This window comes from Artibeus jamaicensis, unplaced genomic scaffold, assembly GCF_021234435.1.
Source record: "Artibeus jamaicensis isolate MK-2021 breed Jamaican fruit bat unplaced genomic scaffold, CSHL_Jam_final scaffold_625, whole genome shotgun sequence".
Classification (NCBI taxonomy): domain Eukaryota; kingdom Metazoa; phylum Chordata; class Mammalia; order Chiroptera; family Phyllostomidae; genus Artibeus; species Artibeus jamaicensis.
In genome coordinates, this window is record NW_026522051.1 from 1,129,384 (window position 1) to 1,153,079 (window position 23,696).

The window sequence follows — 23,696 nt, forward strand, 5'->3', positions numbered from 1 at the left end:
TTCGTATGATGTTAAAGACAAACGTGTGCAACTAGAACCATCGTACAGAAAAAAAAACAAACCAACTTTTTGTCCAATCCAACAAATACATGAAACTGTACTCCTAACATGGATTACTTTTTCTTAAAAAAAAAAAAGTAGCTGTTTGATGAGGAAATTACTTCATACTTAAAAATGCTATACTTATATGATTAGGCTGTATAAAGAAACTCGGGGGTCAGAGCAAAGTGAATTAGGTTAAGCAGCAACCGAAACCCCACTGGGAAAGCCTTCTGTGTGGGGGCTGCTCCGGAGCCCTGGGAGTCGCATCACGCTCTTGTACCAAAGTTATCAGCAAACACACTACTGGGGGCCCACGCCCACAGGTACAACGCACTGTATCCCTCTGCAGACTGCCCAGATCAATTCTGCGTGGTAGTAAATGTTTAAAACTTAGAAATTTGCCACAAAATTAACTGTAGAAACAACCTTTAAGTTCTCAGCATATGGTAGGGGTTTTCAGAACGTCTTTATCGTTGTTAATTGGTGGAACACTTTATTCAAGTAAAATCACTGATGACATGACAAAGCCAGTCCCTCCCGCCCCCACACCTGAACAGTCAAGGTCTCTGGAAGCACAGTTGGGAACCAGCCTACAAGTACTCGGGTGTAAATTACTTTTCAAGGACAGGTTAGCATATGACTGATTTTGATTACACTCCCATTTTTTTTTTTAAAGAAAATATTTAACAAATAATTGTTTTTAATCATGTATTTCCTTTCTCTACTAGAGAATGGCTAAATAAAAATAGTAATTCAAAGTACAGAAAATATGTAAAAAGAAAATATGATATTTAAAGCTCAAATACTTAGAAGTTATAAGAAAAAAAAGCATAGGAACTATGTTACTTCCTCCTTGAGATTAGTGGCCTCTTAAAAAATGTAAACTTATTTACTTGGGCACATGTAACTTGCCATATTAATTTCCCAGTAGGCTGAGAACCAACAAATAAATAAGGGCACCAAATCTAACTATAAGGGTCAGAAGTATGTATTAAATGAGACTACAAAGATTGAAATCAGCAAAATTCAGACTGAGAAACCCAACAGGATAAAAGTAAATTGTAACAGACAAGGTCAAAACAAAAACAAGAGATGGAGAAAAAGAGGCGCCCACTGATAATGACATTCCTAAGAGAAATATGAATGGATCTCCAGGTGTACACAGTATCTGGGTCCTATTTATGACAATAAGGGAAATTCAAATACTGACTTGATGCTTTAAAAAAATTTCTTTTCAGGTATGATAATGGTACTGTGAATTCTCCCATTAGTTTTTATCTTTGCTCAGTTGGTCAGTGTTGTCCCGATACGCCCACTTTACAGATTTAATCCCTGGTTAGGGCATGTACAAAAATCAACCCATGAATGCGTGAATTAGTAAAACAATTCGGTGTTCCTCTCTCTCAAAATCAATAAATTTTCCAAAAAGATTAGACACACACACATATATTGTATATATGTATGAAAATAAGGTATTTAGGAGTTGCCTTAGTAATCTAAGATGGAGGGAAAGAGGAGACAAGACTGACCACAAATTGATGTTAGAGATGGATGGCGACAGATATGGGGAGAGAGAGGTTCATTGTACTATTATTTCTCGTTCTGCATGTTTGAAATATTCCATAATGAAAAGTGAAAAAGTATACCAATAAAGTTTATAACTAAAACAGTTATTAACCTTCTCTGTGCCATAAACAACCCCTCTGGCTGTTGGATAACACCTATTATCCCCACTAAAAGCACAGGTCTCGGGGTGTTTCTTATATACACGACCAAATAAAATGCTGATTTTTATTAGGTGTTACTAAAGACCCAAACTCTTCCCCATTTCAGTTCTCGTCCTTGAACCCGGACCGAAAAGCTCTCGTTCAAGCATCTGCCTGTCCGGCAACACTCACATAAGGAGGCATCATGGCACGGTACTGGGACGCGAGGGCAGGTTGCTGTCCATTCAGCTTGGCCTGGGGAGGACCACAAGCTATCCTCTTTTCCACCACTTTGAGGATGTCATTTTGCTCTGATGACCCAGCTGTGCTTTCGTCCTGGCCAGGGAGCTTTTCATCTTGGTCAGATACTGAGGATGAGCCAGTAGACTTACCACCGTCCCTCCAACAAGCAACATCTGGTACAGGGATAAGAAATGAATAAGAAAAAAAATCTGAAAATGTAACAGAGTGGAACCACACTAGGCAGTGCAAGAAAATTTCAGCAAGCAACAAGTAAGCGCAGTGAGGGAGCAGGGAACGTCTAATCCAGGCCCTCCTAATGCTTTCAAACGAAAGCAGAGAAGCCGTACCTCAGAGGGTGTCAAACCAAATACTGGGGCGGGAAGGAAACACCTGTACCTCTCTGTGGAACATTACCAACATTTTCTAGGAAGTTACCATCACAGTTATGCCTGTGGTATCCTAAGGGATGGGGTTCTACCACCTGGGAAGGGTGGGCAGTGAAGCTCCTCCTTTGTTTTCAGTCTGTGGTTGCTAGTTACATGGGCCCAAGTGAGCAGACTTAATGATTCTATCAGCTGGTTTGACTGCACTCAGCCACACGAGACTGGGAGATGGTTTTACAAGGAACCTTGTTTGGCAGGTAGCCTCCCAGATGGTCCAAAGGGTCTCCAGCACCTGGTATTCACACCCCGTGTACCACCCTCTCACAGTGCCCCAGGACTGGTCTGCGAAACACGCAGAACACAACAGAAGCAATGGCACGTCTCTTCTGAGACTAGGTTATATAAGACTGGCCTTCCATCTGAGGTGGGTGACACCTGTCGGTCTGTCCTGACTTTTTCTGGGGAAGCCAGGTTGTGAGCAGCCGCAGATGAGCAGAGACACCACGAGTAAGCCTAGGACAGGAGCTGCAGCCCGGCCAGCCGTAGACACGGCTCCCCTGGGACCCTGCTAGGAGTCCCTCAGCCAGCCCCAGCCCCAGCCCCACCTAAGCTGCTCCTGCACCCGACCCTGAGGCAGTGTGTCAAACCCAAGTTCACTCGGCTTCTTGTGTGAAGCTGACAAATTTGTTTTGCAGTGAATGATGAAAATCAAATGAAAACAAAAGTCGAGATTACACATCTATTCCTAATAAAAACTCATGAACATTATGAGTTAAAAAAAATAAAAGATGTTTTATTCAACCCTGACAAGAAATGAGCCAAAAGAAATGTGAAACATCAGGTTATCAGAAATATGGGTTTGTAACCATCACTGTAAAGAGGAACTTCCCCTTGTACATCGGTCCTTTGAGAATTGGGTAACAACAGTATGGCACTACTAAAATTATTAAGCATCGGAGAAACCTCTCGAAGACTTCGTATTTCTAATTTTACTCTTTGCTTTTTAATGTACACAATACAAGTTTCTCTCACTATCCCAAACTGGTTTGGTTCCTGGCTTTGAGTTCAGAAAGCAAGAGATTCCTGAGTATTAACAGTGTAGCAAATGAGTGGATATAATTTATAAATAAGTATTTGCACGTTGGAGAAGTCTGCCCTAAATATTTTACCATTGCAAAATTCACCAAGTATTACTGTTCAATGAGGCACCCTGTTAAGAGGCACACTTCCAACAAGCTCTCGAGTTGGACTGATGCTGTTCACACAGAAACTGCACCTGAGAAGCGAGCACCTGGCTATTGTCTGTCTTCCTTTTAAAAGTAGGCAAGTCACACACACGACACTAGCAGGCAGGCATCACAAGACATGACACACACATAATCTCCTTCTCTGTTTTTTACTAAACAGAAAGTACTCTTACTTGGTGGGCGTAAACTGGGCCCAGGTCCGTAGTTGTCATCATTGGCTTCTTTTTCTTTTTTTTCCTGATCCCCAGCTGCCTGCAGGCTGGGAAATTCTTGCTGAAAATGACTATTCACCTGGATTCCTAGAGATTTTTTAAGAAAGCATTAAATGTAACTTTTGTACCAAAGATAATTTAAAAACCCTCCCTGGATATAGCTCTCTGCCCTTTTATGATAAATTATTTCACATTTCAATGATGACTAGCCATATCCATACAACTTTTTCATTATTTAGGTTTAGAATCCCTTGGAAAGTTAATGAACAGCCACGAGGAGATAAGAATCTGAGAAAGGAACCTGCCAGACATGGTCCCAGAGGACTCATTAAGATGGCGAAGCAAGTGGAGCGCTTCACTTCTGTCTCTCTCTCTCATTTATTTCTGTAAAAGTCAAATTCCTCTACCAATACCTCTAGGAATCAGTTCAAATTCTATCACTGAAATAGTTTATGAGTAAACACCGCTAGTACCACAATGAGGCTAAAATGCCTTCATTTAACTAACTTCATTTAATTGACTGCTGAGATACTGGTTACACCTCACTATTCAACCCACCTACCTGTCTATTTATTTTATACTTCCATAAATTAAAAGAGCTCATTTTATTAGCCTTAGGGCCTAGATGGGTTTTTCCACACAGTGTTTTATAGACATTTCCTGTTTTGCTGGTAGGAAATTTTTTGCTGGGGGGGTCCATTCCTCCTTGGGGGGGGAGGGAGGTATCGCACCTACTGTGCTGTATGTCTTCTCCCTAGCTCTTCCCTCCCTGCTCGAGAAGTCCTGAGCAGCGTGTCTGAAACAGAGAGGTTAGGGGCACAGACGGAGATGAAATGGTTTCTAGCAACCTATGCACTGCCCGGTGCTTATGGCTCAAAGAGTGGGAAGGGCAAGGTCTCACCTGGTCCTGTGGGGTAAAGATAAAGCAACGTGGGGCAGAGGGTATCTCAAAGACGCCCTTTGAAATCCTGATGGCTATTATTAGGGCATACATGGCTCCTGACAGAAACTTCACTAGCCAAGAGACTTTCATCCCCCCAGAGCCTGAGCATGCCCCGTAAGGGTGCCCTCCAGCCCTGCCAGCACACTGACGCACCGTACGTATCTCCTGCGTGGCTGTTCAGTAACTACCGAGCCTGGCCAGGTTCCCCAGCTAATGTCCACTTACCATCTCCTTGCCCACCTTGCTTGTTACTGGCCCATGATTTTGGAGCAGGTGCTACTTCTGGGGGAGCTGCAACCCCAGGTTTTGGCTGTGCTGGTGGGACTTCTGGCGTTCTTAAAAAAAACATGAACCCATTATTTCAGATACTGTACGTCTCAATAAAACAAATGGACTACTACACTTCAGGCGAGTCCCTGCACCAAGGGTCCTGGCTGTGCATTTACTGCACATACAGCCTCCATGGAAGCTCTCCCTCTGCAACACTCCTTTCAGTGGAGTGCGGCTGTTTGCACCCCTCTCATGTCTACCTGTCAGTAAACAGCCTGAGGAGGAGACCGCTCTGTTTGGTTTTCACTTTGCAAAGAAAGAAACAGTCATTATTGAACACAGCTCCCAAAAACCTGTTCTGAAGAAGTGAGCATTTGCAATGAGAAGTACCAGTGCAGGCACACACACGGTCTGCACTGACAGAATCAGCCCTGGGGTGAGGCTGAGCAAGTTCTCCAGCTGGCAGGCAACAGCTTCACCCCTGTAATTATTACTGTGTTCAGAGCTAAGAGCAACCTGCCTGATGCACCCCAAATAAAAGGCGTTTTAAAAGGGGCCTACAGGTTTATTCAATCCTTGTAATGAGCTGATACTTAAAAATGAAAAAGGTGGTTAGAAGACTTAAGAAATACCACCTATTTCTGGTATACTCAGACTCTGACCTACTGTTACAACATAATTCTATAACGAGGAAGCAGAGGTCAGTCAGACTTAGACAGGCTTTATTTTACCATCAAATTTTCTACAGAGAGCTAGCTCCCTAAACAAGAGTATAGAAAATCTGATAACAGATATAGGCAAAAGCACCAAGCACTGAAATGCTTGCCTTATTTTTTTTAAATTACCACTACCTAACTTGGTCATTCGATAAAACTAACAGCCCTGCATAATTCATGGTATAGAGAATGTCAAATATTTGTTGACAGAATGTTAAGTGTTAGTTGAATGAATGATGATCAGTTAAGGACATTATTAATTCTATGCTGGCTTTCTTGCTACCTTTATCCATTAAAATATTACTTGAATACCTACAATGTGTATCAGACACAGTTCCAGGGAACCAGGCAGCCAAATATTCCTATCGTGCAGCCCTGGCTGGTGTGGCTCAGTGGATTGAGCGCTGGCCTGGGAACTGAGGGGTCACTGGTTTGACTTCTGGTCAGAGCACATGCTGGGGCTGTGGGCCAGGTTCCTAGTGGGTGGTGTGTGAGAGGCAACCACACACTGATGTTTCTTTCTCCCTCCTTTCCCCTCTAAAAATAAACAAACAGAACCTAAAAACAAAAAATCCTAGTGTACAGGGGTGTACGACCTTTTGGCATCTCTGGGCCACAGTGGAAGAAGCTGTTGTCTTGGGCCACACATTAAATACACTGTGACTCGTAAGCACAAAAGAATCCCATCATGTTTGAAGTAAGTCTGCGATTTTGTGTTAGGCCAGGTGCAGCCTGCGGGTTGGACACCCGGGTAAGAACCCACCTCTGATCACAGCAGAAGGAGCATGCCTGCTGTGGTGGGAGGACCCGGTAAAGCACATACGAAAAGCTGTGATGAGCACCTGTCACTGCTATGCCCCGACACATGGAAATACCGCCACTATCTCCGCACAGAGGGAACAGGAATCAAAAGCTCTATGTGGAAGACGCTAAAGGGCACGACACACATCATATGTGCAGTCCGACACCTGGCACGCACAAGGAACTCGAAGTTCCCTGCAAGGAAAGGGGGCCGGTCCGTTCTTTTCAGCAGACACTGACTTACTTTTCTTCTTCATGCTGCTCTTGCTTCGATGCCCACCCTGTGCCATCTTTAGGTACAATGTTCACATTGGGGTCGTTGCCTTTGTTCTCTGCTTTGAGACTGGGGAGGTTGGCGGGCGGAGGCATGCGCCGTGAAATACCGACTTTTCCAAGACTCTGTAATCCATGTCGAGCTGCAACTAAAGATCAATAACATCAACTTTCTTAGAACATCTATTTTATCACCTGCTTTATTCTTAAAACAATATAGAATAGAAATTAGTAACATCTGAAACTATTATTTTCTAATATTTAAGGTAAGAACCTGCAACAATATCCAATGCAGAAATTACATTTAAAAGACACTATCAAGCCACTGAACAAATGCTGTAAAAATTCTAACAATAAACTCTGTACACTATAAAAAAACACTGACAATGCTGTTTTGTATTTTCCAGGGACTCTATTTCAAACTCAAAACTTAGCACATTAAAGAATAAATAAATATGCTGCCTTTATATGCATAATGAAACTGCCAGTTTAACACGTGGTCCAGTTTTCACTGTAAACACTGGGTTCAAGGTATTAAAAAACAAAACAAAACACCACAGGACTCTCTAGTCCATAACTTGGAGTGGAAATGAACACCCACTGATATGTAGCTCTTTGCCTGCCCATCTCACTGATGGAGTTTCCCCTTTGCAGCCCCACAACTGTACTGACAATGTACTGTACTGGCACAACTGTGCTGAACAAGGAAAAATAAATGTATGTATAGATTTTTAATTGTAAGATATTTATTTTATGCCCCCTGAAAAGTGTTGCTTATGTAAGTCCAATGTAAGTACGGTCTGTCTCAGTTTGTAACAGCCAGAGCCTCGGTGTACCATGTCTAGTAACAAGAGCACAAAGCCCTAAAAATGGAAATGCCACCTGATTTTACTCACCTGTGGTTTTCTGAGTTTCCAGTGATTTACCCTTGTACGTATTAAATAAACTGAGTGTCGCATACTTTTTCCCATCCTTTGCTTTTGTGCTCTGGCCTGACTTCTCCGACATTTCGGTGGAAACTCATCGAGTCTGAAACCTCCTGCCACACCCTTAAAACCAGCCTTTAAGATGCACAGAAAAAGGAAAAATAAGAAAAGTTTTAGAACTAACTTACTGAATACCCCTAGTATGTAAATGTTTGCAGAAACTCTGAGAAGTAAAAAGTGAAAAATTAAATCAATCTTCAGCAACTTACATCAGTAATAATTCAAAAACTAGCTCTTATCCTATTTCCCTTCAATTTAACACATTGACCTCAGGCCTGGGTGTCTGGAGGGGCGGATCAGGGCAGAAGTGGTGAGTCCCACCAAGAAGTCACAAGGACAGCAGAGGCGCAGGAGTCAAAGCTGGTGCAGGACAGGTGCATCCTGCACAAGGCATTCAGAGTTGAGGAGCAGGCCCTGAGGACGCGGTGGTCACTGAGCCTCTGTCCACTGCAGGACCAGCAGCACGTGCAGGATGTGCTTTTATGTGCACACCAACGGCCACACTCAACATTTGTGTGGTTCCACTTAATCTATCAACAATTTTCACATCATCTCATTTCTGTCTAGAAACCAGATGACACAGTCAGCACTCTGGTTTGACAGACTCGGAAGCCAACGTTGAGAGGTAATCGAGACTGGATCCAAAAATCAAGGCTTTTGGGGTCAGTCCATGACACCAGACCATGTCCTCCACATGCAGCCAGGTAACACTCAGCGCTCCAAGCACATTCACAGCAAGCCACCTGTCCTTGAGACAAACCGTGAAAAACCTCGTCTTCAGCTAAAACCACCCTCATAAACAGACGCCTTGCTATCATACGCAGAAGAATGTAATTAATTATACCCCAAGGGTGCTGATATGACAACAGAGTAAAGAAGCTGTACTCCCAGAATCTGTCCTTGTTGACAGTATTCACCAATAACATGGACAAAGATGGGAAGATTATTCAACCACAGTGTATATTCACTAGGCAATGTGTTGAGGAAAACAGAACCAAAGGGTCGCCTGTTTGAGTCCCAGCCAGGGTGCATGCCTGGCTTGCAGGCAGGGTCTCCGGCTGCAGGCTGTGGAAGAGACAACCACAGACTGATGTTTCTCTCCCTGTCTTTCTTCCTCCCTCCCCCTTGCTCTAAAAATAAGTAAAATCTGAGGGAAAAAAAGAGTAGGTACTTTTAGCGTACAGTCAAAGTTTAATTTAGCCTACTACCTTTTTTTGGTGTTTCCCTTCTGAAAGTCTTGGGAGACACCCAAAAACAATCAGGTTGAAACGCCACTCAACATATACTTGAGAGATAAGCCAAGGACCAGTTCAAAAATGAAAATTATTTTTAGGAATGTAAAACTACATTAAATAAAATTATGTATTTTTAAGAAAGATTCCTTTTAGGATAGTGTCAAAAGATTACAGCCCATTCACAGTCAGGACCATCATCAAGACATAGCTTCACTCTGTATAATTTATATAAAAACATTTTTTAAAAATGTAATTCCTGTTTGAATGCCTAAAATGAGTCAATGAATCAGGGACCCACACCAGGAAAACCAGCAGTAACTGACAGATGAAAAACGAGGAAGCGCCCTGGCTCCTGGACTGAGCGGGAACGCAGGTGGGGGCTGGAAGACTCCCTGGGTCGATTCCGAGTTCCCCCTTTTCCAAGATAGGTTTGCTTTTTATTTCCGGTGGATTCACTTGTGCATTTCTAGCTGTATCTATTGGTTAACTTTGTAGCTACAAGAATCTTAAACTGCTCTCCTATCAACAACCCCAGGAACAAAAACACTATTTGTTGATTCCTTACTGATTCTAACATTTTCTGTTTCAATATTACCTCTGTTATTACACTGTTTCTCATTATTCCTTATCAGGGCTGCTGCTTTCTGCAATTTCAAATCTTACCAAGCTGTGTACCTCCCTTGCATTCCTTTCCCTTGGGTAAAGAAACAAAAAAAAAAAAAAGAAAGAAAGAAAGAAAAGCAAAAAAGAAAAACAAAAACCAACCAACACACTACTCCCACACACCTCTTACACTCTTAATACTATACTCTTAATACGCTGGTTCCCTTCTGATATTTCTGGTCATGGGGGGGTGGGAGGGTGGGGGGGGAGTGGGAGGGTGGGGGGGTGGGGACGGGGCGGTTCTCCACACCCAGCAATCCTTAGATTCTCTGGCCAGCCAGCTGGGTGTCTTACAACTGAACTCAATTCCAACACTATCCACCTGGAGATGGCATCAAGTCCCACAGGTTAACAAGGGATCATCGCTGCCACCGTCACCGCTGCCACCACTTCAGATGCCGGGGTGCTGCCTGGGCCTCTGGCTGGCTGGCTGGCTATAAACCAGAGGTTTGGTTAATTTAGTAGAGCGTTGCACAGAACCCAGGGGAACAATGTATTTACTAGATTACTGGTTTATTACAAAGATGTTCAAGGACATAGCCAGATGAAGAGATGTGCAGGAGGAGACCCAGAAGAGTCCTGAGCACAGGAGTCTGTGGGGCTCTCCACCTCCAGAGGTCCCCCAACCAATGGAGTTCAGGGATTTTAATAGCACCGCTGATTAAATCACTGGCCATGGGCTATGAATTTAACCCCCAGTTCCTCTCCTCTCTCTGGAGGAGGGTGGGGCCTCTCGGAGTTGAAAAGGCTAGTGTGGCTCAGCGGGCGGAGGGTCCACCTGGAACCAGAAGGTTGCAGGTTCAATTCCCAGTCAGGGCACATGCCTGGGTTGTGGGCCAGGTCCCCAGTTGGGGGTGTGTGAGAGGCTATTGATCAGTGTTTCTCTAGCACATGTTTCTCTCCCTCTCTTTCTCCCTCCCTTCCCCACGGAAGCAATGGGGAACCATCAGATTCTGAGCAGAGAGCTGCGCCTCTCAGACTAGAAGTATCATTCTGGCTACTAGGTGGAGAATGGGTGACAGGGGCCAAGAGTGGAATGCAGAGACATCACAGACTGCAACAGCCTAGACACAGATGATGTCGAAGAAAAAAAAAAACCCACAAAAAACGGAGACTAGATACAGGATTGTCATGAACCCTCCTCACACCTTCAGAGCTGCAGCAGAGCTGCGTGCCTGCCAGCCTGGCAATGCCTCTTCCTCTTGAGCGCGGGCTTGGGAACCGGACCCACACGTATGCAACACTGTTTCCGAGGGACCACAGATCTTTCTTTGCTCTTGTGCCTGGACATTAAAGCCTCACTGAAAACAACCCCCCCCACCCCAAAGCCTGCTGAGTAATTAGTGCATTCTCTGCAACACCACGGGCACAGCCGTCCTCTAGGGCCTGCACAGGAAGAACACAGGACCTCCCCTGCTTCAGTAACACAGTCATTCAACAACAGCTACAAACAAACTGGGTTGAGAACTGATAAACAGTTAAATGCTCCTTCAGGTGTCAGATTGTGAGGAGACAGACGGTCACCCTGTCTTCACGGAACTTTTAACAAACAATAAATAAGTAAACAAAAACACGGGAATGGAAAACCTCACTGGGTAAAGGGGAGCAGACGGGAGGAGAAGTTGGATGGGATGGAAAAACCCAGGCTGCACAGACTTATCCAGGAAAACTGTAGGAGATGCTCCAGGCCAGGCCTGGCGGCGGTGTTCTTTGACCAGCCCCCTCCCAGCGTCTACAGTGCTGACCCACCGAGACAAGCACTGAGAAAGCAAACCAGCTGTGGTCTGGGAGAAGGAGGTGCCACCGCAGACGAATGAGGTCAGGCCTGAGGGGCAGAGGGGAAGCCGGGGAAAGCCAGAGTAGGCAGAAGGCAGATTTAGCAGAACCCAGTAGTTAGTCTGGGAAAAGCAGTATGGCCTGAATTTATTCTACACGCCAGGCAAAAACTAATTTAAAAAAACCTCAACAGCTGAGTTAATGCTTGGCTGAATTCAGCAAACCCAAACTTAAGTAACAGAATTATATAATTTACATGAAATAGTAATTCAAAACCCTTGAAAACAGTAAGGTCAATAGGAACATTTCTTTTCAACTTGCTAACTTCTGGTTTCAAAACAAGGATTGGCATAGTCACAGGAAAGAGACCAAAGAACTCCATCCTCTTCTTGTATCACTTTGAACTTTGAAACTGTCCTTGTCATTTATATGTTGTTAAGGATACTTTTAATGTTACTGGTCTGCTTGCTGTATGCCTAAATATCAGAATCATTAAGAGCCTAGGGTAACTGCAAAATCAAGGCCATCTGAATAACATCCCCCCTTCTTTGTTTAAGGGAAGAGAAAGAAATCATATTCCTAAATTCAAGGTTCTGTGACCAACTGAGTAGTTCTGGTAAAAACAACCAAAAAAATGTAGCATTTTTCATTGAAATTGGGTGTACCAAAACATGTTCATCTGCATTTTCCAGATTTTGAACAATTAATTACCTTGTAAACATATTTCTGGCAAATAATGTTAAGATAAAAAAGGGAAGAAACAAAGAAAAAAGTCACAGTGTTTCTAAGGCAGATTGTTGATTAAGCTGTGATCCCTAAAATTCCTTCAGTGCTAAAAATTATGAGTCTAAGGTTACTCATTTATCAAACACAAAAGGATTCAAAAGTATTTGATGCAGCAAATATTTCAAGTCATACTTAAAATCTAGTATATTTGGCAAAAAATGTTGCAAATTGTCAACTTGGTAAATTCAGTGAAAAGACAGTTATGGTTCTAGCCATGATGGACTTCTAAGCATCCACACGGGTTGTGTTTTTCTCCTTTTCCTCATTTTTCCTGGGGTGAGAGTTTAGTTCCTCTGCTCAATATAGTACAGGGCCCCACTGATTTAAACAGTTAACATTAAAGAGAAACTGGAACCATTTCCGGATGAGAACACAGTACATACTGCACAAGCATCTTACTGAACAAGTGAAGGACGTAAGCCAGCCATCCCGTACAAACATAAGAAGGAAAGAGCTTCTCCGTGAGCCGTTTCCTGTGGTCTCTGTGACTCCGATGCTTCCAGTCTCCTTGTCTTCCTGCCCCTCGTCCACACAAACTCGAACAGGCTGCTGCCCTCGCTCTCCCCCTTTCTGTGTGCTCTCCGCTTCGGCCGTCTCATCTCCAACTCACCGCTTCGGCAAGGATAATTCCCAAAACCTTCCTTCAAACTACAATCTTTAGACATACCTTTTTAATTGTGTACAGAAAACAACTGAAAACTTCCAACAGAACTACAAACTCGGAATGCTGAACTCCCCCATTTGCTCACTCAGACACTACCTAGTGCCTACTGTATTATCTATCAGGTGCTTCTAGAAACAGATGAGAAAGAGACACACTGTCCTCATCAGCAGAGTGCAGGTAACACCTGGAAACTTGAGAGGGCCGGAAAAGGTCTGCAAAGAGCCGGAGGAAAGACGGCCTACACGTCTTTCAGCAGCACAGAAACCCCGCGGAAGCTGGGGGCAGGGCGCTCAGTGCTCTGCAGGCTGGCCGGCTGGAACACTCTCCTTGGACGTCCAGCTCCTGGTCCAGGCGGGGGAGTGGCGGGAAGCACCACACAGCTGGACTGAGTGAGGTGAGTAAGGCAGGAGAGCTGTGCTGGTGCAGCAGAGAGAGGGGTGAGACAAGCCAGGGAGAAGAGGCTGCTGCCAGGGGGTGGGGCTGAGGAGCATGTTCTGGAAGCTGAGGGTGGGAGAGGATGCAGAGAACAGAAGGGCCAGGCAGCTTCAACAGGATGAACAGAGGGTCTAACGAGAGTGATTATTGAATGCTTGCTAAGTCAAGTTTCCATGGGTTGCTTTATTCACGTAAATGTGAGAGGAGAAAGCGTACTCACACTTTTTCTGAATGAGAAAAGTTAGAGGCGCAGGAGCCTGCGGTTTCAGTTCAATCACACGCACTTCGTGTGACTGACTACGTGTGTGTGTAGAGGAACACACAGAGAATGACGAAGCAAATGTGGTGACCTACTAACACTCAGGAATACAGATGAAGGCACACGGGACTTTCTGCACTAGCTTCACAACTTTCCTGTAAAATTACAGTTATTTCAAAAGAGAAAGGTTTGTTATTTTTTTTCTTTTTTTGGCACTGGCTGGGTAGTTTGGCTAAAGAGTTGTCCAGATAAGCCGAGGTGGTGGTTTCGATCCTCGGTCAGGGCATGAAAAACAATCAACCTACGAATGCATGACTAAGTGCAACGACAAATCTCTCTCTCCCTTAAAAAACTTTTTTTTTTTTTTTTTGCGCTAACGGTCATCTGTTCTCCCAAACAGCTTCCTTTCCCCAATTTCACAGAGCCACCTTCCCTGACCTTGAGTAATCTTTGATATTCATTTTCCCCAATTCTAACATAAAGAGGAATCCAAGTCTTATACATTCTAATTTAGTAATGCCTCTTGAAGCCAATTAAAAAAAAATAAAGCTCTAGCGATGGAGTATAAAGTAAAGTGTCGGACGGGGAGTAAGAGCTCATAACCCAACTCACCAAACTTGCCCACAAAGAAACCACCTCGGAGAAGTAAAATGACTCGCCTCCAACGCACTCGGTCAACAATGAGGGGCCACAGTTAAATCTGAGCTTGCTGCCAAGGCCAGTGACCGAGATAAAAACCTTACGAAAGTCAGAATTCAACTTCCATTACAGAAGAGATAAACACCAAATCTTTAAAATATATACTAATAAATAACATATCAAGAGGTTAAGAGACTCTAGATTTATTATCAAAACTTGTGCTGCAAGAGTAAAATATCTGCAATAAAGGATAAAAAATTATACCAACAAAATAAAATAATATCTCTAATCGCTATTAACAATTAACAAAAGTATCTCATCTGATGCAGAAATGTCATTTTGAAGTATAATTAAAAAGTACAAGAATTATCCCAGTCAGGGCACATGCCTGGGTTCCAGGCCAGTTCCCTGCGGGACAGTTCCCAGCAGGGGACGCACGAAAGACAACCATACATTGATGTTTCTCTCCCTCTCTCCTTCCCCTCTAAAGATAAATAAATAAAATCTTAAAAAAAAAAAAAAAAAGAGCACAAGAATTAGCCCTGGCTGGTGTGGCTCAGTGTGCAGACCAAAGGGTTGCCAGTTCAATTCCCAGTCAGGGCACTTGCCTGGGTTGCAGGCCAGATTCCCAACAAGGGGTACATAAGAGGCAAAGATACAGTGATGTTTCTCTCCCTCTCTCCCTCCCCCGCCAAAACAAACAAAACTAAAAAAAGTGTAAGAATCAATCACTACAGACTGTAAAAGGGGGTGCTATGTACTAGATTGTGGCCCCCCCATATGTTGAAGTCCTAATTCCCAGCGTGATGGATGTATTTGGATGGGACGGCTGGAAGATGACTTGGTTCAGGTGATGTGATAGGGGTGGGGTCTCACGGTGTGTGTGTGTGTGTGTGTGTGTGTGTGTGTGTGTGTGTGTGAACCAGTGCTCATTATTAAGTAACAGGAGGGGATGCCACCCTGCTGCGTGAGAGAAGGCCAAGTGCAAGGCGGAACCTAACTTCTGGCGCCTTGATCTGGACTTCCAGCCTCTGTGATAAATAAACTGATTTATTACACTTCCAAATCTATGATAAACTTTTGCTGTCTAAGTCACCTAGGCTATGGTATTTTCTCATGGCAGCCAGAGGTGACAAACAGGGGGGACAGATGTATTAACCTCAGAAAAAGAGCATTTTGTTTATCACTCAAATTTTAACTACATTTTCCATTTAAAACAAGAAGTCAATAAATTTACCACACTCCTTTGAATTGCAGGCCAATCTGGCAGTGTTCACAAAATACAAACTCCCTAAAAAGTTTACATTTTGATGAACTCTCCCCCACTAGATATCACTAGATATTAAAGACATTCATTAACCAAAGTACTAGTCTCTACACACTCCTCCTTAAATAAATACAACACGAATGAGAATTACAGAATATGTGAAGTTGAAAATCATTTTATACTTGGGAGTAACGTGCAGTCAATGACTTTAAGATCTGGAAAGGTCTTGGAGTGCTAGGGAGAGTTAAACTGGGAGACCTGAACAGCTGTACAGCCATAGTTCAGAAACTACAGCACAGAACACAGACCCAGCCTGCTAATACGAAACAGGAGGGCCAGTGACAGGCAGTATAGTCACAGCTGTGCTTCGTAAGACTTGGGACTTGAGAACATTAATGTACAGATCTGGAACTGTACAAATTCCACTGAATTTTGTGGTGTATTTTTTCCCCTCACAATGCTTACAATATTGTGCTCAAATCTGGGCTTCATTAAGACAAATATCAAAAACAAACTAAGCTGGATACAAAGGAAAAATTTTCTAACTGTTCGGTTTATTCATAGGTGTAAACAAGTTATCTTAAAACCAATTCCTAGCATTCTCTACCTTCAAAATTGCTGAGCAACCCAAAGAGCTGTGAAATGAAGCGACCTGTGATTTTGCTGAGTCGCAGAGCTTGCACCCCACGCCCCAAGGAACTGCCAGAAGGAACTGCAAGAAGGGCGCTCGCTTCTAGGGAATACACTCAGACACTCCTCCCTCCCTCCCTCCCTGTTGCTGTACCCCCTCCCCCAGGGCTTGTTTTCTCCTTTTAGAAACACAGTAATGCTTGCAGAGAGATACATAACTTTCTAAAAACAAACAAACAAAAAAACACACCCAAAAACAAACCTCTGAAAAGAAAGCCAAATCCTAGTGCAATGATGGAAGTAAAGGGAAAGTGATAAGGTTTGAATGCCAGCACGACGTTCAAATATTTGGAAGATCTTAAGACATGAATATTAAAGGTTGACTATAGTACCCTCCTGATCATCAGATGCATTAAAAAGAAAAAAGCAAGCTAACCCTGTGTGAGAAATATCTTAAAAGATAATTCCTACTTTGGGTAAGAGTTGAACTGGTCAACTTCTAAGGTCACTTCCATTTCTAATTGTTATCAGCAATCATTAGTAACTCTAAAGTTAAGATCACACTTGAAGCTGTAATGATAAAGCTCAGAACACCACATGTTGAATGCCTTTACAAGAAATAGCACTCCAGCAAAAGCATTACACACTGTCATTTGAAAAACAGTGTAAAACAAATCTGTTGGAGTTCCAATTAGAAGGGGAGAGGGCTCAGGCCAGTAGAAACTGGAATGGGCAATTCAAAAGCTGCCTGCAAAGGCTGGAATTTTCAGCTGGAATTTCTAAGCGTAGAGAATCAATTAGCACCCCTCCCCACCAAGGGCTGGCTCATCCCTCAGCCACTAACATTTGCCTGTCTGGGGGGGACAGCTACCCAGGGCTGGGGGACACCTACCCATCTCTTTCTTTCTCCCACTTTCTTTCTTGTGTCATGATAGAACTAATAACATAACTGAACAATTTTTCTTTTCTGGTCAGGAAAACATGCATCCAATACAGGTAGGCTATTCTTGCCTGTTAAATCCTTACTCAATAGTTCTTTCGTCAGCAGGAAGACAGATTTTCTCTGCCTCCAAAATGTCAGAAGACTGGTTCTACAACTGGGTGATATTTCATCTTTCTCCGCTGTGCCCTCACTGTGGTGTGGGCTGCAGGCCTACAGAAACTGAAACTCACAGAGCCGCACACCAGCAAGTCCAGGTTCCCCAGTCTGCACACTCACACAGCAACTTGACCAACCTCCACCTCGCTGTCTCATTTCAATCACCCTTTACTCTGCCTTTGAAGTACAATTCCTCTATCTGTTTCATTTTCCTCACTTTCAGAAGCAGTCCTATACCCCCCCCCCCCAGTGTGCTTCTTCAATTAAGATCTACAACGTGTCAACCTAACATTAAAACCAGTTACTTAAAACACAGGCCAACCTACACTAGCCATACTGTCAATAATCTGAATGTTCATAGGAACTGAAAATTTATAGTGATTTTTTGAATACTTTCCTCCTCTCTTTAAAATTTGATAATGTACAACATTTAATACATTGTTTCCCATTTAACTAGAAATATTTAATAAGCTCTAATACCCATCTTCAAAACAGCACTGGATAAACTAGAATTTCGTATCTGCCCAACTACTATTTACCCAATCTCAGGAAAAAGTTCTAAGCTTTCTATTCCCTAGTGACACTTCAGCCATCTCCAAACTGCTTCTGATGTATTTCTGCACATCCCATGGTGCGCCTCCCTAAGGAGCCTTGCGGAGCAGCACTGCGTGCACAGAGCACCAGGTCCTCCCAGGTGCTCCTCTGGGGGGGCTGATGCCTTCCCAGAGAAGTGGAGGCCCCGCTCCTCCCAGCCCCAGCCAGGACACAGGCAATCTGCAGCCGGGATTTCAGTCTGCTGCCCCCTTCAGCCCCGCACCTCCGTGCAGTGCACAGACCACACAGCTGCACACCACAGCTCTGCACTTCCAGGTTCCTCACTGGGAAAGGGGGAGAGAGGAAGCTCAACTATTAACTCCTCCAGACACCCATTCTCCACCAACGTATGCATCCATCTCTCACCCTGCAGACTCAAGATTTGTTTGGAGGGGATCCTCCAACTCCATAGAGAACCTTTGCTCCCTTTACCTTTAACCTCCTATTTTTCATGGTTTCTTTTTTTGTTTTAAATGTGGTCAAGATTTGCATGATATCAAAGAATATTAAACTCAAAAGATATATGGAAACACATTCAATGTGATCTTTGAAACAATGTTCTCATTGGGGAAAAGGTAGTCTCCTTATTTCACAGATGAATATATTTAAAACCTGAAGAGGCCAAGTCACTGGCCCAGTTAACAGCTGACCAAACCTCAGTTTTTAAACTCTGAATCCAGAGCTCATTTTGAGTTTCAACACACCTAAAAATTAAGAGGTCTCACCACTCAGTCCTCCCTGCTTAACCTTTCATCCTCATGACTTGACCTAACTTCTTTTTAAAAATATTTTATTTATTTTTAGAGAGAGGGGATGGGAAGGAGAAAGTGGGAGAGAAACATTAATGTGTGGTTGCCTCTCATGTGTCCCCTACTGGGGACCTGGCCTGCAACCCAGGCATGTGCCCTGACTGGGAACTGAACCAGTGACCCTTTGCTTCACAGGCCCGTGCTCAATCCACTGACCTATATACCAGCCAGGGTTTGGCCTAACTTCTTTCAGGTCACCAAAGATCTCTCAGCCAAACCCAAAGGCCACCTCTCATATACATATTATTCTGAACTGCTGCAACCGGCTCTAATATCCCACTTTTCAGATTATTCTCTTCCACCTGTATCTCACTAGGGATTTCCCCCCTCACTCATTCCTGTTCTTTTTCTTGCTATAGATTGTCTGCAGCATCCTGTTACAATTCTAAATAAACCCACTCCACTCTGCAGTTCATCATGGAAACACTTGTCCCAGTTATGTAGTTCTGCCTCCAATCTCTCTCTCTTCCTGTAATGCTGCCATTTCCTGTTTTATGAATTTATTCCGTTCTAGGCTTAATCACTTCTGGCCTTCATCAGTTCCAACTGTTTCCCGGGCCTGTCCAGCACCCACTTCCTAGCAGTTATGTCCCAAAGAGCGGGATACAAGACTGCTGATGGTGTATTATAATGATTTTAAGTAAGCTACAGAGTAATATTTAAAATTACGCTTATTTTAACACATGTTGGGGGGAAACTGTAAAACCAAATAATCATGTAAAATTTTCTTTTAACTGAAAGACATTCAGTTGAATTAAAGAAAGACATTAACAGACAGATGGCTGGAAGACAAAGCAAACACCATGAATCTCTTGTCTGAGAAATACTGGCCACCGGGAAACCCGTGGAATACGGCAGTCAAGCACTCAGGCTCTGGATCAGTGATTCAAATCCCACACGTGAGCTAAACAATTTTGAACAAATTACTTAAATCCCCTATAAATCACAGTTTTCTAGTGGTGTAGTGGAGATAAAGTAACCTACCTCTTAAACCTGCTGCACAGACTGAAAGAGGTAATCTACACATTGTTCTTAGCTCCGTGCCTGCCTGGCACGGCGAGTGCTCAGCAAACATTAATATTTACAGTTACTCTCGACCTCTGTGGTCAACTGGGCACTCGGTCTACATTAAGGGCAATTTTCCCTAGAAGGGGTTTCTGCCCCAAATTTCCCTTAATTGTGTGTATTATCTTCAGTCTTATCTTCTGGTACAAATTAAAAAAATCACACAATAACTTTTATCATTCATTCCTAAGACTGAACATCTTGGCAGAGGGAACCAAAAACCATTTCCTCAGATTACTGGACCTTTCAAAATTAGAAGAATCTTTGATGCAAAAGAACCTCACAACGCTCGGTACACCCACTGTTTGAAAGCTCTGATGCTATTCTGGTGGGCAAGTAAAGGAGGAAAGGCCACAGGGTGCTCTTCTGCTCCACTGAGTCATCAGCTGAGCCTCGGCTGTGGGTATATTCTCTTTCCCAGTCTTGTCCATTCAATAACCTCTAGGTACGTGCCACCCACCAAGCAAAGGGATTGGGACACGGACACAGTCTAGAAAAGGAAGAGACCAGATCTGGAGTACAAACAAGTAGGGTGAAAATTACCAGATGATGTGCTATGTAAAGAACACCCAACAGTGTTCAATCCCAGCTATGCACTACAAACGCCGACTGTGCCGCCCCCCACCCGGCACTTTGGGATGCAGAGCACCAGCAGCACCACAGGGACCAGCAACTTCATTGCCACTCTGTGTTCAGACTCTATGTATCAGCTAACCACATCCAAGTTTTTGTCTCCCAACTAGACAAGTGCTGAAACTCAGTAACAGTGCTTGTCTGATCTGACTTGTGAGCAAATACATGCACACACAAGTCCCAAAACATGACTGGCATTCTGATAGTGTAGAGCAAAATAACTAGAAATACAACTAGCAGAAGATCAGTATCTATTTAGCCTTTCTGGAGGTTAGTAAAAATATACTATAGAAAATTTACTGAAGTTACCCTCTCTAGAGAACACTTTTACTCACAAAGATGTCTTGACTGACACATCAGTGGCATTACTGAGAAATTTAAAATGCTGTGACTCAGTAAACTAATTCTCAGGACTTCTAAGCTACAGTTAACAGACTGAGATAAGCTTTCACTGTGTTACCCTATTTATAAGGTGACAAATCTCAATTTACTGTAAGTTCCTTAGTCATAACTCAGCCAGACAATTTTCAGATGTCATTCACTAGAACAACAGGACTCTGTACCAATTTGTGTAATATCTATATCAATGATCGGTCCTTGTCTTTCACAACAATATGGCACAGATATTTGTGCAAATCATTAAACTGACTTACAAACTGAAGCACTGTTTAGGCGGTTGGAGGAAACCACTGGAAGGGGATAATACTCTTCAAAAACATTTTAACAGTAAGGATGGTGAGATGGAGTAGGGCGGGTGGGGATGGGCTGGAATGAGCCAGGATTACTGTATTTCAGGTACGTGTAAAATACTGATTACAGTTAGACTGTACAGTATGAAGAAATCTTTAAGACACAAAATCAAGCATGGAAATGTGAGAAATGTCTTTAATAAAAAAGAGAACATAAAATCTAGGTCTTAAATTTCCAGAGTATATACTCCTGAGAATACAAGGCCTGTCCAGAAAAAGTCCAGCCAAAATATAACCAGAAGAGTTTGCACAACATCATCATAACCTGGCAGCCAAGGAGAGTGGACTGGCATGCGCATGCGTGAACAATGAAGCCTTCACTGTACTAGTCAGTGGGGGCGGTGGACACCATTGAGTGAGCAATGTACTGTGTGGCCACTGAATTCCAAATGACTGAGTGAGAAGAACAATAAACCTGCATCAAATTTTGCATTAAGCTTGAACATTCCTTTGTGGAAACTATTTGGATGATTCAGAGGCCGCAGCCATGGGCAACCGGTGACTGGCAGCTCCATCAAGGCAACACTTGGACTCATGTAATATGTCTGCTGCCAAGTTTGTTTGTTTTTTACTTATTTATTTTTTAGACAGAGGGGAAGGGAAGGAGAGAGAGAGGCCGAGAAATATCAACGTGTGGTTGCCTCTCTCATGCCCCTTACTGGGGACCAGGCCCGCAATCCAGGCATGTGCCCTGACTGGGAATCGAACCAGCAACCCTTTGGTTTGCAGGCCGGAGAACACCAGCCAGGGCCAAATTTGTTTTTGTGGGTTTTTTGGCGAAACATCCAATCACCCAGGTGTCTCAGCCCCCTACAGTCCAGATTTGGCACTCTGTTAACTTCTGGCTTTTCCCAAAACTAAAATCACCTTTGAAAGAGATTCCAGACTGTCAGTGAGATTCGGGAAAATATGATGGGGCAGCTGATGGCTATTGGGAGAACTGTGTGAGGTCCCCAGGTGCCTGCTTTGAAGGGGACTGAGGGGTCATTGTCCTATGTACCATGTTTCTTGTATCTTAACCTTCTTCGATAAATGTCTCTTATTTTCCATATTATACAGATGGATACTTTCTGGGCAGACTCCCTTTACCGCTTGGGAGAGAGTCTTTTGCCAATATGCTGCCATTCTCCCTCCATTGCTTACTTGCCTTTTACTATGTACTGAACACAGTAATAAATCCTCTACCTACATTATCTGTTAATCCTACAGCAAGCCTTCTGGGGAGACGCCATTATTTACTATCATCTCCATTGTACAGATGAGGAAATACTGTATCAATAATATAGGCCAAATCACAAAATTTAAAAATTTTATCTGTCATATTGTAGCATTAGTTTTACTCAACTGGCCTTTAAATAGAAAAGGGACCAGAAATGGAGCTACCCCATCCCCAAAACAGCTTTAATCCATTCTTTACATGTAACAGTGTTTCTATACTTAAGTCAAACAGGAGAAACTAGGTTAATAATGCTGTATTTTAACGTTTCCATAGTCCATAAAATTACATGGAACAGGGAAGCAGTTTGATGGTTTAGACTCAGAGCATCCTCTTAGGTTCAGACAGCCTGGATTTGATTCTGTACAGCACCACCAATTACAACAAACTGCTTTCATCTCTCAGATTTCACTTCCTCATCTGTAAAATGGGAATGATAATAAACAGCACCTCCCTCAAAGGAGATTTAATCCTGTAGATTAAAAAGGGTGACGCGTGTGGAAGGGCTGACTGCTGTGTTCAGTACACAGAAAAAGGTCAACCTAACAGTGGAGGGAGAACAGCCACATCTATAAGCTCACAAGACCAAAATTATTAAAAGTAAAAAGCCTGTGTTCTGAAAATTCCTTTATAGAAAAGAGACAATTTGACGATTTGCTAAAGATAAAATTCAAATTCAACCTATTCCTAACAGTTTTAGGAGATCAATGCATTTGAGGGGGGTCAGAAAAGATGCTGCAGTGCATCTGAGACACACACCTAAAAATGGCTCCAGTCGGAGCAGCATCTTAATTACCAAGAGAGGAGGGTAAGTCCACTTTTAACTAATGAGAGAGGTAGGCTTGGTGGGCGCTTAAGTATCCGTTTTATTTGCAGGAATAAGCTATCGAGCACTTAATCAAGGATCTTGATGCTTCTAGTGCATTCCAAATGAAGTCTCACAGCACAGCCGCTTACAGTACAATTTCAAATGCCCTAGCGAGGTAAGAATCTATGAGCCTAGGCTGAAAAACAGCCAATGCGGAAATCCGGGTGGCTTCAGAAGCCAGCAAACATCAGGCATGTCGGAAATCTCCCAAAGAAATCTCAAATCAAGTCAAAACAAATATACATCCCTTTACAGGAATTTGACGCATTCCTCTAGGGCCAACGAAGAATTTATCCGCGCTCACTGGCCCCCCTGCCCCTTTCTTCAAGTCCTATAGTGGGCCTTGCCGATAACATAGACAACACTAATGGTAACTCAAAGTGGGGGAGCCGCAGAGTGGGCCTGACCACGCAGGTTAGGGGATGGAGAGGCCTAGGGTGCGAAAGCCTACGCGAACCCTCCGCGGGGCAGCGCGTCCCTAGCGGAA

At 43.4% G+C, this 23,696-nt stretch overlaps 1 protein-coding gene across 15 annotated transcripts in view; it reads right to left on the reverse strand.

Moving 5' to 3' along the window:
• PRRC2C (proline rich coiled-coil 2C) overlaps positions 1-23,696 on the reverse strand; it is a 79,268-nt gene that overhangs the window by 54,846 nt on the left and 726 nt on the right. For 10 of the 15 annotated variants that reach the window (XM_053659285.1, XM_053659283.1, XM_053659289.1 and 7 more), the window contains exons 2-6: positions 7,733-7,897; positions 6,808-6,985; positions 5,002-5,111; positions 3,795-3,920; positions 1,941-2,164 (exon numbers count right to left, since the gene is read on the reverse strand). In XM_053659285.1, the coding sequence (XP_053515260.1) occupies positions 1,941-2,164; positions 3,795-3,920; positions 5,002-5,111; positions 6,808-6,985; positions 7,733-7,844 (750 nt within the window). In that variant the 5' untranslated portion in view covers positions 7,845-7,897. The remainder of the gene's footprint in view (positions 1-1,940; positions 2,165-3,794; positions 3,921-5,001; positions 5,112-6,807; positions 6,986-7,732; positions 7,898-23,696) is intronic. The other 5 variants (XM_037167469.2, XM_053659288.1, XM_053659284.1 and 2 more) reach the window with 3 other exon arrangements.